The sequence below is a fragment of the Canis lupus genome, chromosome 8 (genome assembly GCF_011100685.1).
Source record: "Canis lupus familiaris isolate Mischka breed German Shepherd chromosome 8, alternate assembly UU_Cfam_GSD_1.0, whole genome shotgun sequence".
Classification (NCBI taxonomy): Eukaryota; Metazoa; Chordata; class Mammalia; order Carnivora; family Canidae; genus Canis; species Canis lupus.
The window spans coordinates 35,570,617-35,585,765 of record NC_049229.1 but is presented as its reverse complement, the minus strand read 5'-3'; the positions used below and the strand labels follow the sequence as shown (position 1 = coordinate 35,585,765).

General features: G+C 42.1%; 1 protein-coding gene and 1 long non-coding RNA gene across 2 annotated transcripts in view; both read right to left on the bottom strand.

Annotated features, from left to right (window-relative positions):
• Positions 1-15,149, bottom strand: part of LOC119872995 — a 38,566-nt gene that overhangs the window by 13,858 nt on the left and 9,559 nt on the right. The window lies entirely within an intron of this gene.
• LOC100683263 (myozenin-1-like) lies at positions 8,446-9,441 on the bottom strand. Its single transcript, XM_038544038.1, is given in 1 exon segment — positions 8,446-9,441. A coding segment is annotated over 1 exon segment (894 nt). The 5' UTR covers positions 9,355-9,441; the 3' UTR covers positions 8,446-8,460.

The window sequence follows — 15,149 nt, the reverse complement described above, 5'->3', positions numbered from 1 at the left end:
TAATTCCTATAGATCAACTAATATTTTAACTTCCTGTTGCACAGAGGCTTTTTAACTGCCTGTGCGTTAAAATGTTCTGATGCCAGGTCCCACCCACAGAGGTTCTGATCTTACTGATCTGGGATGCAGCCTGGCCATGGGGATTTTTTTAAGGTGCCCATGTGATTCTGATGAACAGCTGGGGTACAGAATCCCAACCCTAGAGCCTAAGCTCCAGCTTAAGTCACAGAGGAGTTCCCATCTATATTGTGAGAAGCAGATGGTGTCCATACACACACACACACACAAAACACTCTAGCCATCTGCTATCTTTGCCACCTCACTGAGAAACCACAAAGTTTGTGTTCAGTCAGCAAGGTGGTGGAGGGCAAGACAGTTTTTCTATCTTGTTCAGCATCTAGAGGCAGGACTCAATGAATTATTCTCAGGCTTTTCTCCTGAGCTAGGGTTACGAAAGTGCCATGGGCAACAGCAGCTGCTCTTGTCATGTGAAAAGCCATCAGAGTCTCTTCACAGGCTATGGTGAAGACAGGACATCATGTGCACTTGGAGGTTCAGATTAGTGAAGGGCTGGAGAAAGGAGACTGTGCTTGCTCAGGCCTTGAATGGGAGCCGTCTTGGTTGCTCACAGCTAGTCACAGTTCTTTCTATGGTTTACTGTGTGGAAAGCTGCAGACCTTCATGAGGATAAGCAATTGCTAGAGTGGAGAATTCAGATAATCGTGTATGTAGAAATCTCTTGGGAGACTTGGTAGTACTCAGATTTGTGGGCCTTGGTCCTCTTCCCATTCTGATTCATTAGGTCTGGGACAGGGTCAAGGAATCTGTACTCTAACAGGTGCCATAGGTGTTTTTCATGCAGGTGGTCCACTGATACCTGAGGACCCTAAGCAAATTGGTTGTCAATTATATTTAACAAGTCAAAAATATGAAGTTGCATTGGAGGAGCATACAGTCCATTTACTATTAGAAGATATGTGTATATGAGTGTAAGAAACAAGGGCATTATAACAGGCCGTAGGATATAATGACTGTTATACAGAGATGCAAACCACGCATGTGGGAACTGAAATGAGACAAATATCACATTTGGCTGAGAGGAACAGCAGAAACTCCATGAAGGAGGTAGTGCTGAATTGGACTTGGATGTATGGATAGGCATTCTAAAGGTGGTAGTGGAATAGAGCAGAGGAGAATATTATTGTACCCTCACAGAAGGGACTGTCAGTAGGCAGGAAATACTTGACATCTCACACTCTAGCTGATTGGACAGTAAATCAGGTGATCCCACCATCTGGTCAGAGTTCATTAGACCAGGTATTGCCATTTCATTAGAGTGAGCCCACTCATAGGCTTGCTGGCTATCTGCTTTTGATATGATCTGCTCACAAAAATATGCTCTTCTCCTGGGAATAGGGAACTGGGAAACTGAGTGACTGAGTAACACTTAAAAGAAAAGTTATGTCAAGATAAGTTGTTTGGAGTTACTGGGAATTGATTTCAAGATCAGCATCACCGTGGTAGTGACAAATGGGGGAAGATTTGGTAGAGGCATGATGTTCCATGAACTTTGTTGAAGAAATCCACAGCCATGAGGATTTGAGGAAAGTCTAAAATGCTATCTCCTTTTATGGTATGCATGTGTAAGCTTGCATGCCCCTAGACAGAGCTTCTCAGGCAGCATTTCCAATGAAACTCCAAGCCTCTGGGTGAATGTCAAGGGTGTGGTCTCCACTCATATTCCCTTCCTCCCTCCTAGATCTCCAGAGGAAGTCCTCCTTCTAGAATGCTCAGGTGATCCCAACCCTAGTCCTGAGAAAACTTCAAGTACAGGAGCCTCTCCCCACCTCCTTCCTCTCCGTGGGACCCTCCTGCTCCTTCCAATCTCCTCCTTCACTTCTGTCACATGAGGTTACTTATTGTTCAACTGGCTGTTTGTAACTGTGGTCTCCCACCACACATCCTGTACTCTTAGAGCCTTTCTCCTCTCCAGGCTCCAGAATAACACCTTCTATTTCCGTCTTTCCTTTGGACTGTGATGACTTCTATCAGGTCAGGGATCATTTCTCAGCTGGGAGGAATTGAAATCACACCATAGTATAGATAACACATGCCCCAACAAGTATTATGTCACCAGGGCTAGTTACACCCTAGAGAGTTAACCTTGAGTAATGAATTTGTAATAGTGGCATTTTTGTAAGACTTACAAACTAATAAGGAAGATATTTTTTTGTGGTGGTTAAGCTAGTTAGCACCAATAGAAGTACTAGAACCTAGTTTTCCTATTGCCCAGTTCAGGGTCCTTCCAGCCTTAGTTTTGCAGCCTCTCGTTTTCTCCTTTATAGAGATTCAGAATTCTCAGCGCTATGCTATAATGTAAAGAAAATTCTAAAAAAAAAAAAAAAAAAAAAAAAAGAAGAAGAAGAAGAAAGAAAAGAAAATTATATCCTTTATCATTTTATTTTATTTTTTTAAAGATTTTATTTATTTATTCATGAGAGACACCGAGAGAGAAAGAGGCAGAGATACAAGCAGAGGGAGAAGCAGGCTCCATGCAGGAAGCCCGATGCGGGACTCGATCCCTGGTCTCCAGGGTCACGCCCTGGGCTGAAGGTGGCGCTAAACCGCTGGGCCACAGGAGCTGCCCTCCTTCATCATTTTAGAGGAAAAAATATATTGCTATAGAATAGGACATTGTTTTTAGTCATTGTAATATGAGGCTTATTACCTCATAATATTTCCAGTTTAAGCAAAAAAAAAAAAAAAAATCAAGATAATATTAGTCCTAGCTAGACTGTTCGACAGATAGTGAGCTCTGGACTGCCCGGACTTAGTGAACCTGGTATGCGCCATAGCTAGCTCAGCCACACACTAGCTATGTGACCTTGGTGAGCTTACTTAAACTCTCTCTGTTTCCATTTCCATTCTGTAGAACACAACCAGCGAACATACATAGCTTATAGGGTCACTGCTAATATTAAATATTAAATGAGTTGATGTGTGTAAAAATACTTGTGTGCCTGGCACAAAGCACTCAATAGATGTTCTCTATCAGAATTTAGCAGGCAGAGAAATGGAAGTACAGGGTATAATCTACATACACATTTAGTTGGATGCTCAAGGCAGTAAAAGATTTGTCAAATATGTTGCTGAAAATAGTCAGGAAAACTTTTAAAAGCATAATAATAAAATAAATGCTTGTATTTCCAGGCATTACAATAGACAAATCAATGCAATCAATAAAACAAAGTGAGACTTTTCCAACAGTAAGCAAAATAAGGGGACACTACAGAAATCTTTGAAAGCAACTCCAAACACACCAGAATTTAGTATCTGACAAAAATGACTTTTAGAATGTGAATTTGAAGAAAAGTGAAGCCACTCAATCAATAATGGTGAGATGAATGGTGAACAAGAAAAAGTTGTGGTAAGAAAGAAAAGTTTTCATGGGGCACCTGGGTGACTCGGTCTGTTAAGCATATGACTCTTGGCTTCAGCTTAGGTCATGATCTCAAAGATTATCTGCAAAGATATTCATTGAAAATTTCTCATAATAGAGAAAATTTGAACAAAACAAGGGATTGAGTAAATAGATTATGATTTTCCCATATGAAGGAATTATATATAGTCGTCAGAAATAATGATTATAGGAAATATAATGATATGGAAAACTGCTCACGGTTTATTAAGGGAAAAACAGTAGCTTATAAAACAATATGATACCAATATGTTTAATATGAATTTTTAAAGTCTGGAAGGATATACTTCAAAATCTTAACAGTTGTTTATTTCTAGGTGATAAAATTGAGCATTCTTTTATTTGTCCTCTTTATATTTTTTCTTTATTTTCTATATTGCCTGCAGAGAGTGTGTATTATTGTTTCAGTTGAAATGTTAACTGAGATAACTGTATGCTCACATACAATTTTAAGAAATAATACAAGGAGATCCCAGGTACCCTTTCTACAGTATCCCCCAATGTTAATATCTCACAAAAAATAGAGTATCACAACCAGAAATATTGACACTGATACAATCCGTTGGTCTTGTACAGATTTATTATTTCATTGTACTTGTGTATGTGTGTTGGGGGGTTCTACACAATTTTATCACATCTGTTGGTTTGTGTGTCCACAATCATATGCAAGATACAAAATAGTTCTTTTATAGTAAGAAGCATCCCTCCAGTTCTCTTTCATACCCACACCTCCCTCCCTCTTCTCCCACCCTCCCTCTTGATCCCTAATCCAGGAAACCACTAATCTGTTCTCTGCTTCTCCAATTTCATATTAAATAGGGTAAATAAATGTTTCAATTTGTTAAATAATTTAAACTATGGAATGTTAAATGTTCAAAATGTTAAAGTATATTAAATTTTGGAATGTTAACATTTAAATGTTAAATAAAAAGAATAATAGAGTATATAACTTTTTAGGATTGGCTTTTTTTTTTTCTCAGTATAATTCCCTGGAGATTAAATTATTGTGTCTATCAATAGTTTTCCTCACTCTCTCACATGCTCATTCTCTCTTTTTTTTCCTGCTGAGTGGTATTTTTGATACGACTGTGTTACAGTTTGTTTATTCATCTGTTGGAGGACCTCTGGGCTGTTTCCACTTTGGGGCTATTATGAGGAACATTTGTGATGAACATTTGTCAACTATGAACATTTGTGTACAGGTTTTCATGTGGGCATAAGTTTTCATTTTTCTGGGATAAATGCCCAAGAGTGCAATTGCTACATTGTATGGTATTTGTGTGTTTAGTTTTCTGAGAAACTATCAAAGTATTTTCCAAGAATGGCTGTTCCATTTTACATTCTCACCAGTAATGTAAGAGTGATTTAGTTTCTCCACATTCCTTGCCAGCATTTAATGTTGTCACTAACTTTCATTTTCATCCTTTCTGCTAGGTGTATAGTGATATCTTACTGTGGTTTTAATTTGAATTTTCCTGGTAGCTACTGATGGTGAATATCTTTTCACGTGCTAATTTACCATGTTCAGTGAAATATCTGTTCATGACTTTGACCATCTTCTTGGATGATTTGAGGTGCTGGTGTTTTTTTTTTTTTTTAGTGTTGAGTTTTAATTGTGTATATATTCTAGATGCCACTCCTTTGTTGGATATATGGTTTGCAAATATTTTCTCTCAGTCTGCAGCTTGTGTGTTTATCCTATTCACATGGTCTCTCACAGAGCAAAGGTTTTTGTCTTTCTTTTCTCCCTTCCTTCCTTCTTTCCTTCCTTCCTTTTTGCCTATGATTGTCCAATTTATTTTAAAATCTATCTAAAGAGGGGTACCTTAGCGGCTCAGTCGGTTAAGTGTCTGATTCCTGATGTTGGCTCAGGTCATGATTTCAGGGTTGGAGATGGAGCCCCATTTTGAGATCCATGCTAGGCATGCAGCCTGCTTGGGATTCTCTCTATGCCTCTGTCTCTTCTAAATAAATAAATAAATAAATAAATAAATAAATAAATAACCTATCTAAAAAAATAAAACCTGTCTAAAGAGTATTTCAGGGGGTGGGGCAAGATGGTGGAGGAGTAGGGTCCTCAAGTCACCTGTCCCCACCAACTTAACTAGATAATTTTCAAATCATCTTGAAAACCTACGAATTCAACCTGAGATTTAAATCTCTTTTTTCCCATTTTTTTATTTATTTATGATAGTCACAGAGAGAGAGAGAGAGGCAGAGACATAGGCAGAGGGAAAGGCAAGCTCCATGCACCGGGAGCCCGAGGTGGGATTCGATCCCGGGTCTCCAGGATCGCGCCCTGGGCCAAAGGCAGGTGCCAAACTGCTGCACCACCCAGGGATCCCTCAACCTGAGATTTAAAGAGAGAACAGCTGGAATGCCACAGAAAGAAGGGTTTTCACTTCCAACAAGGTAGGAAGACAGAAAAAAATAAAAAATAAAAAAGAATCAAGTGGGGGAGGGGCCCTATAAGGAGCCGGATTAAGGGGGGTGGCGAGAGACTCCAGGCCAGGAAAGCCCAGTCCCAGAAAAGCAGGAACTTTAAAAATCAGCACCGGATTCTTCCTGGACGGAAAGACGCTCACAGGGAAACCCGGCGGGTCCCCAGGAGGGGCAGGGGAGCCCCCAGGCTCCCAGGGTCACTAACAGAGGAAGTGTGCCCCGGGGGGAGAGCGCCCCACACACCGCGGGCTGAGCTCTCTAAAGGGCTGGAGCGCTCCCAGCGGGCCCGGGAGCAGCTCAGGCGGCGGCTCCGCGCCGAGGGGACTGTGCACCCCAGGGGGCGATCCCAGCAGCGCAGGCCCTGGAGCCCAGGGCGCGGGGGACACAGCCCAGGATCCTGCGCTCCACCCAGGACAGGCGGAGTCCGGGAGGACTCAGGACAGCAAGGACGCTCCTGCCACCGGGCGCCCCCGAGCTGTGCAGGTCAGCGCCCCCCGCCCTCCAGAGCATCCAGGCCCCTGCGGACGGGGAGACTGCGGGAGTTACTGTGGGAGCTGACTCCAGGGCTGGAGAGCTGGCCGCCACCAGTGGTGGTGTCCCTCCTGGTGTCACCCTGTGCCTGGGACGGAGCGGGGTGCCAGGGAACCGGGGCCTCACAGGATAAACAGCCCCCAATGAGCCCGGCACCCGGCAGGGGACGGGGCAGCTCCCCCAGGTGCACACACCTGAGACTCAGCACAGCAGCCTCTCCCCCAGAAGACCAGCTGAAAGGACAGGAGAAAAGCAAGTTCTTGACTGAGCAGTGCTGGAAGGCTCCAGGGGAAGTCAAGGGATTACAGTATAATAGAACCAGAGGATACCTATCCTTGTTATTTTGTTTTGTTTCTTTGTTTCTTTTTTTCTTCCTTTTTTCAATACGACTCATTTTCACTCTGCATTGAGCAAAATGACTAGAAAGAAGAACTCACCACAAAAGAAAGAATCAGAAATAGTACTCTCTGCTACAGAGTTACAGAATTTGGATTACAATTCCATGTCAGAAAGCCAATTCAGAAGCACAATTATAAAGCTGCTGGTGGCTCTGGAAAAAAGCATAAAGGATTCAAGAGACTTCATGACTGCAGAATTTAGAGCTAATCAGGCCAAAATTAAAAATCAATTAAATGAGATGCAATCCAAACTGGAGGTCCTAACGAAGAGGGTTAATGAGGTAGAAGAAAGAGTGAGTGACATAGAAGACAAATTGATGGCAAGGAAGGAAGCTGAGGAAAAAAGAGAAAAAAAATTAAAAGACCATGAGGAGGGGGATCCCTGGGTGGCTCAGTGGTTCAGCGCCTGCCTTTAGCCCAGGGTGTGATCCTGGAGTCCCAGGATCGAGTCCCGCGTCAGGCTCCCTGCATGGAGCCTGCTTCTCCCTCTGCCTGTGTCTCTGCCTCTCTCTCTCTCTTTCTATGTCTATCATGAATAAATAAATAAAATCTTAAAAAAAAAACATTTAAAAGACTATGAGGAAAGGTTAAGGGACATAAATGACACCTTCAGAAGGAAAAATCTACGTTTAATTGGGGTTTCCGAGGGTGCCAAAAGGGACAGAGGACCAGAAAGCTTAGCTGAGAACTTCTCTAACTTGGGGTGGAAAACAAGCATTCAGATCCAGGAGATAGAGAGATCCCCCCATAAAACCAATAAAAACCATTCAACACCTCAACATTTGATAGTGAAACTTGCAAATTCCAAAGATAAAGAGAAAATCCTTAAAGCAGCAAGAGGCAAGAGATCCCTAACTTACATGGGGAGAAGTATTACATTAACAGCAGACCTCTCCACAGAGACCTGGTAGGCCAGAAAGGGCTGGCAGGATATATTCAGGGTCCTAAATGAGAAGAACATGCAGCCAAGAATACTCTATCCAGCAAGGCTCTCATTCAGAATAGAAGGAGAGATAAAGAGCTTCCAAGATAGGCAGAAACTGAAAGAATATGTGACTAACAAACCAGCTCTGCAAGAAATATTAAGGGGGACTCTGTAAAAGAAAGAGGAAGCCCCAAGAAGCCACAAAAACAGGGACTGAATAGGTATTATGATGACACTAAATTTATATCTTTCAATAGTAATTCTGAAAGTGAATGGGCTTAATGATCCCATCAAAAGACAGGGTTTCAGACTGGATGAAAAAGCAAGACCCATCTATTTGCTGTCTACAAGAGACTCATTTTATTTTATTTTATTTTATTTTATTTTATTTTATTTTATTTTATTTTTTCATTTCCTTGAAGTTTATTGACTGTTACTGGTGGCAGAGCAAATTCCACAAAAGAGCAGGTTCCATACAGAGCAAGTGGAAGGGGAGCTCTGAGCTGGTGAGGAAGGATGCTTGGAGTGGGGACTTGTAGTGAAGACTGGAAAGATAGATATTTCCCTCCTTTTTCCCTCCATTCCCACCAGGATACTGGATTTATAGTAGGGACATCTTGCTTAGCATTCCCTTTCAAATTGAACATGAGAAGACAAAATTGATACAAAGTAGAGGAGGAAACACCTCACAGCTCCTCTGTTTCTCCATCCAAGGGGATGCCAATATCCACATTGTAATCTACTCGTTCCCCAGAGCTCAGCCAAGGAATAGGGGTTCGACTGAAAGAAGGCCTGTTGGAGAGGCTCTGGTTGTAGAGGACCAAGGGTTCACTCACTAGAGGCCCCAGGTCAAACTTGGGCATCTGGAAGGTCATGCGTTTGGAGGCCTTCTCATATCCACCATAAGACATTGCCGTCCTGTTAAAGGACTTATATTAGGGAAGTTCAGGTTTGGCCCCATAGGCCAGTAAGTCGATGCCAAGCTCCACTTTCTGCTGAGAGTCCACCCCCATGGCTCGCTCCCATAGGGAAATATAGGTCTTGAACACAGTGATATGTTTTCCTTCTCCACCCATCTGGTCTCCTGTTCCTGTTTCGCCAACCCCTGCTGTTCCAGCAGCTCCTCCTCTGCCAGTCTTGCCCCCAGGACCACCTGTACCCCCAGATCCAGACCCAGAGCCCTGATGGTGATGCTGGTCAGAGCCATGATGTGTGGCAGAGCCACTTCCCCCTGCCTGGCCTCCACTGCTGCCTTTGCTATAGGAGAATCCCTGACCAGCTGTGCCCAGCTGTCCCCCAACAGTGGGAAGGAACTTCTGGAAGTGATCCATTGAGCTGTCGGAGAAGACATCAGGGTGGTTTTCATAAATAAATTTCTCTACCCACATCTGCCGCAGTTTGAACATCTTGGAGCCCCTATTAGTGAGCAGCGACAGCTCTTCCAACATCACATCCCTTGGGACACTGATCTTCTTGCCCAAGTTCAGGCCTGAGCTCTCCCATCCACCTCCAGTGAGTTCCATGATTAGCTTGCTGGATTTCCTCTTCTTGTTGGGGGCTGGGGTTCCTGAGAGCGGCATTGTGGAGGCAGATTCAGCCGGCTGCTCAGGCGGTGGTCAGCACTCCCTGGGGTCCAGCAGCTTTGGAGGACTCAGGGGCTGTGACCGGAGAACTCGAGCTGGGCAGGCGTCGGGACAGCACTGTCTGCTTGGCTCTGCCGCTTGGCAAACAGCTCCCCACCCCTGCCCTGCAGCCTGGCGGCTCAGGAATTCCAGCCGAAGGGGTTGCCCCATTCACTAGCCCATCAAGGAACCCTCTAGGCGCCAAGACTCATTTTAGACATAAGGACACCTACAGCCTGAAAATGAAAGGGTGGAGAACCATTTACCATTCAAATGGTCCTCAAAAGAAAGCACAGGTAGCAATCCTCATATCAGATAAAGTTTATCCCAAAGACTATAGTAAGACATGAAGAGGGACACTATATCATACTCAAAGGATTTATCCAACAAAAGGACCTAACAATTATGAATATTTATGCCCCTAATGTGGGAGCTACCAAGTATATCAATCAATTAATAACCAAAGTAAAGACATACTTAGATAATAATACACTAATAGTGGGAGACTTCAACACGACACTCTCTGCAAATGACAGATTTTCTAACCACAACATCACCAAAGAAACAAGACCTTTAAATGATACACTGGACCAGATAAATTTCAGATATTTACAGAATTTTACATCCAAACGCAACTGAATACACATTCTTCTCAAGTGCGCATGGAACTTTCTCCAGAATAGACCACATACTGGGTCACAAATCAGGTCTTAACAGGTACCAAAAGATTGGGATTGTCCCTTGCATATTTTCAGACCATAATGCTTTGAAACTTGAACTCAATCACAAGAAGAAATTTGGAAGAAATTCAAACACGAGGAGGTTAAAGAGCATCCTGCTAAAAGATGAAAGGGTCAACCAGGAAATTAGAGAAGAATTAAAAGATTCACGGAAACTAATGAGAAGGAAGATACAACCATTCAAAATCTTTGGGATACAGCAAAAGCAGTCCTAAGAGGGAAATACATTGCAATACAAGCATCCCTCAAAAAATTGGAAAAAACTCAAATACACAAGCTAACCTCACACCTAAAGGAACTGCAGAAGGAACAGCAAATAAAACCTACACCCAGCAGAAGAAGGGAGTTAAAAAGATTCAAGCAGAACTCAATGAAATAGAGACCAGAAGAACTGTGGAACAGAGCAACAAAACCAGGAGTTGGTTCTTTGAAAGAATTAATAATATAGAGAAACCATTTGCCAGCCTTATTAAAAACAAAAGAGAAAAGACTCTAATTAATAAAATCATGAATGAAAAAGGAGAGATCACAACCAATACCAAGGAAATACAAATTATTTAAAAAACATTATGAGCAGCTATATGCCAATAGATTAGGCAATCTAGAAGAAAAGGACACATTTCTGGAAAACCACAAACTACCAAAACTGGAACAGGAAGAAATAGAAAACCTGAACAGGCCAATAACCAGGGAGGAAATTAAAGCAGTCATCAAAAACCTCCCAAGACACAAAAGTCCAGGGCCAGATGGCTTCCCTGGGGAATTCTATCAAATGTTTAAAGAAGAAACCATACCTATTCTAATAAAGCTGTCCCGAAAGATAGAAAGGGATGGAATACTTCCAAACTCGTTCTCTGAGGACAGCATCACTTTAATTCCAAAACCAGACAAAGACCCCACCAAAAAGGAGAATTACAGACTAATATCCCTGATGAACACAGATGCAAAAATTCTCAACAAGATACTAGCCAATAGGATCCAACAGTACATTAAGAAGATTGTTCATTATGACCAAGTGGGATTTATCCCCGGGATGCAAGGCTGGTTCAACACTCGTAAAGCCATCAATGTGATAGATCATATCAACAAGAGAAACAAGAACCATATAATCCTCTCAATAGATGCAGAGAAAACATTTGACAAAATACAGCATCCATATCTGATCAAAACTCTTCAGAGTGTAGGGATAGAGGGAACATTCCTCAGCATCTTAAAAGACATCTATGAAAAGCCCACAGCAAATATCATTCTCAATGGGGAAACACTGGGAGCCTTTCCCCTAAGATCAGGAACACGACAGGGATGTCCACTCTCACCACTGCTATTCAACATAGTACTGGAAGTCCTAGCCTCAGCAATCAGACAACAAAAAGAAATAAAAGGCAATAAAATTGGCAAAGAAGAAGTCAAACTCTCCCTCTTTGCAGATGACATGATAGTGTACCTAGAAAACCCAAAAGACTCCACCCCAAGATTGCTAGAACTGATACAGCAATTCGGTAGTGTGGCAGGATACAAAACCGATGCTCAGAAATCAGTGGCATTTCTGTACACTAACAATGAGACTGAAGAAAGGGAAATGAAGGAGTCAATCCCATTTACAATTGCACCCAAAAGCATAAGACCCCTAGGAATAAACCTAACCAAAGAGGTAAAGGATCTATACCTTAAAAACTACAGAACACTTCTGAAAGAAATTGAGGAAGACACAAAGAGATGGAAAAATATTCCATGCTCATGGATTGGCAGAATTAATATTATGAAAGTGTCAATGCTATCCAGGGCAATTTACACATTCAATGCAATCCCTATCAAAATACCATGGACTTTCTTCAGAGAGTTGAAACAAATCATCTTAAGATTTGTGTGGAATCAGAAAAGATCCCAAATAGCCAGGGGAATATTAAAAAAGAAAACCAGAGCCGGGGGCATCACAATGCCAGATTTCAGGTTGTACCACAAAGCTGTGATCATTAAGACAGTGTGGTACTGGCACAAAAACAGACACATAGAATGGAATGTGAATAGAATAGAATAGAATAGAATAGAATAGAATAGAATAGAATAGAATGGAATAGTATAGAGAATCCAGAAATGGGCCCTGAGCTCTATGGTCAACTAATATTCGACAAAGCAGGAAAGACTATTCACTGGATAAAGGACAGTCTCTTCAATAAATGGTGCTGGGAAAATTGGACATCCACATGCAGAAGCATGGTGAAAATTAACAAGACAGGAGACAACAAATGTTGGAGAGGATGTGGAGAAAGGGGAACCCTCTTGCACTGTTGGTGGGAATGTGAACTGCTGCAGCCACTCTGGAAAACTGTGTGGAGGTTCCTCAAAGAGTTAAAAATAGAGCATACCCTTCGACCCAGCAATTGCACTGCTGGGGATTTATGCCAAAGATACAGATGCAGTGAAAAACTGAGACACCTGCACCCCAATGTTTATAGCAGCAATGTCCACAATAGCCAAACTGTGGAAGGAGCCTCGGTATCCATCGACAGATGAATGGATAAAGAAGATGTGGTTTATATATACAATGGAATATTACTCAGCCATTAGAAACGACAAATACCCACCATTTGCTTCGACGTGGATGGAACTGGAGGGTATTATGCTGAGTGAAGTAAGTCAATTGGAGAAGGACAATCATATGGTTTCACTCATATGGGGGATATAAAAAATAGTGAAAGGGAATAAAGGGGAAAGGAGAGAAAATGAGTGGGAAATATCAGAGAGGGTGACCGAACATGAGAGACACCTAACTCTGGGAAACAAACAAGGGGTGGTGGAAAGGGAGGTGGGTGGGGGGTTGGGGTGACTGGGTGACCAGCACTGAAGGGGGCACTGGATGGGATGAGCACTGGGTGTTATGCTATATGTTGGCAAATCGAACAATAAAAAATATACAAAAAAAAAGAGTATTTCAGAAACTAGATATTTTTGATAGTGCTAACATAGATTGCTGGGTTATATACAAAACCAATTAATGTCCAAAGGGCCACAGTATAATATTTGGGGTTACCTGTTCCACCAGGCAGAAATTACGTGCACCAAACAAGAAGCTCTATGTTCACCTCCACTCCTACAGAGCTGTAAGTCCCCCAGACAATAGCATGTCAAACTTTACACTACAATGCAAGAGGATTGAGTAACCTTTTTTGCTTCTTCCCAAGTTTAACAGTGTGCCAGGAATACAAAATTAAACTAAAGCCAGTGAGAATCTTCAGATTTGAATTTGAAATGATAGACTTCAAATGCACAAGTAATCGACGCAAACTTCTGGTTCTTGAGAGAATGTTTAGTTTGGGGCAGATTATCCATGCTGACCAATCAATGGAACAAATTGCTAGGTGTTATGCTTTCCATGGCAGCTTGAGAAAGGCTCAACAAGCTTAACTAGTATCTTCTTGAGCAGCTGTTCATAGCCTGGGAGTGCTTTAGGTGGTTTCCCTGGTTGTAGCAAAATGTCATGACAACCCTCTACTCCTCATTACTCTCTCATTCTAGGTTCCATTAAAAATTGTTGGAGTCCTGCCTCCAGGCTAAGTCCCTGAAACCTTTTCTTTTTCATCTCAGAGAACTTCCAGAGGCCACAAGCCCTATGAGGATTGTCCAGATAACAAACATGCCTGTGTTCATAACTCTTCATGACTGCTAGAGACAACCTGAATTCAGGTACAGAAGCTGCAATCTCAACTTCTCTGTTGGCAGGAGAAGGTGCCAGCCTGCATGAAAAGAGGACTCCTCCCAGTGCATGAGCCTCCAGGACCTGCGGAGAACTCTCATTTCCACTATATGGAGGCTTTCCAAGGTACAATTCTTGCTGGTAATACCTTGCTTTGATGAATTCAAAAGACCACATTTATTTACTAGGTAATGATTCTGAATCATGTTCCTGGACAACCAAATCCTGAAGGTGGTTTGGTTTCATTAATCAAGATCGCCATTAATTTCTCTACCTTTCACTCCTACTTCAGTAACTTGAAAAAGTGGTTTCTATTTCTAGAAAAGGTGATTTCTCAACCTCCTTACTCCTGACACACAGGAGTCTTCTCTCTTTGTTAGGGTCTCCTCTTTTTTCTTTTTCAACATATAAACTACAAAGAAAGGAATGTAAAACACAACTGTACCACTATTTAAAGTAAAATTATAAAGTGAACACCTCATCAAGAAGGAACACTTCCAGGCCAGAAGCCCCAGCGTCTTTCTTTCTTTCTTTCTTTCTTTCTTTCTTTCTTTCTTGGCTTTCTTCTTTCTTCTTCTTATTTCTTGTCTAAGGAAGGCACCGGCACTTCCTTCTTCTTCCTTTCTTTCTCTTTTTCTTTCTTTCTTTCTTTCTTTCTTTCTTTCTTTCTTTCTTTCTTTTCTTTCTTTTTCTTTCTTCTTCTTCTTCTTCTTCTTCTTTCTTTCTTTCTTTCTATCCTTCTTTCTTTCTTTCTTTCTTTCTCTCTCTTTTTTTTTAAGATTTTATTTATTTATTCATGAGACACAGAGAGAGAGAGAGAGAGGGAGGCAGAGATGTAGGCAGAGGAAGAAGCAGGCTCCATGCAGGGGAGCCCGAAGCAGGGCTTGATCCCAGGACTCCAGGATCACCAACCAAAGGCAGACACTCAACCACTGAGCCACTCAGGTGCCCCCAGTGTGTCACTTTCTAAACAAACTCTTCTTCCCTTCCCTCTCCAGAGGTAACTACCATCTTGACATCTGAGTTAATCATGTCCTTACTTTATAGTTTTGCCAATTTTGTAAGCATCCCTAACTGGCATTGTTTAATTTTATCTGCTTTTAAACTTTTCATGAATCAAGTCATACCATGTATCTTGCTTCTTTCATTCATGGTCATCCTTATGAGCTTCATTTTTTTTAACGTTATATTTATTCATGAGAGACACACAGAGAGAGGCAGAGACATAGGCAGAGGGAGAAGTAGGCTCCCTGCGGGGAGTCTGATGTGGGACTCGATCCCAGGACCCCGGGATCATGACCTGAGCCACAGGCAGACGC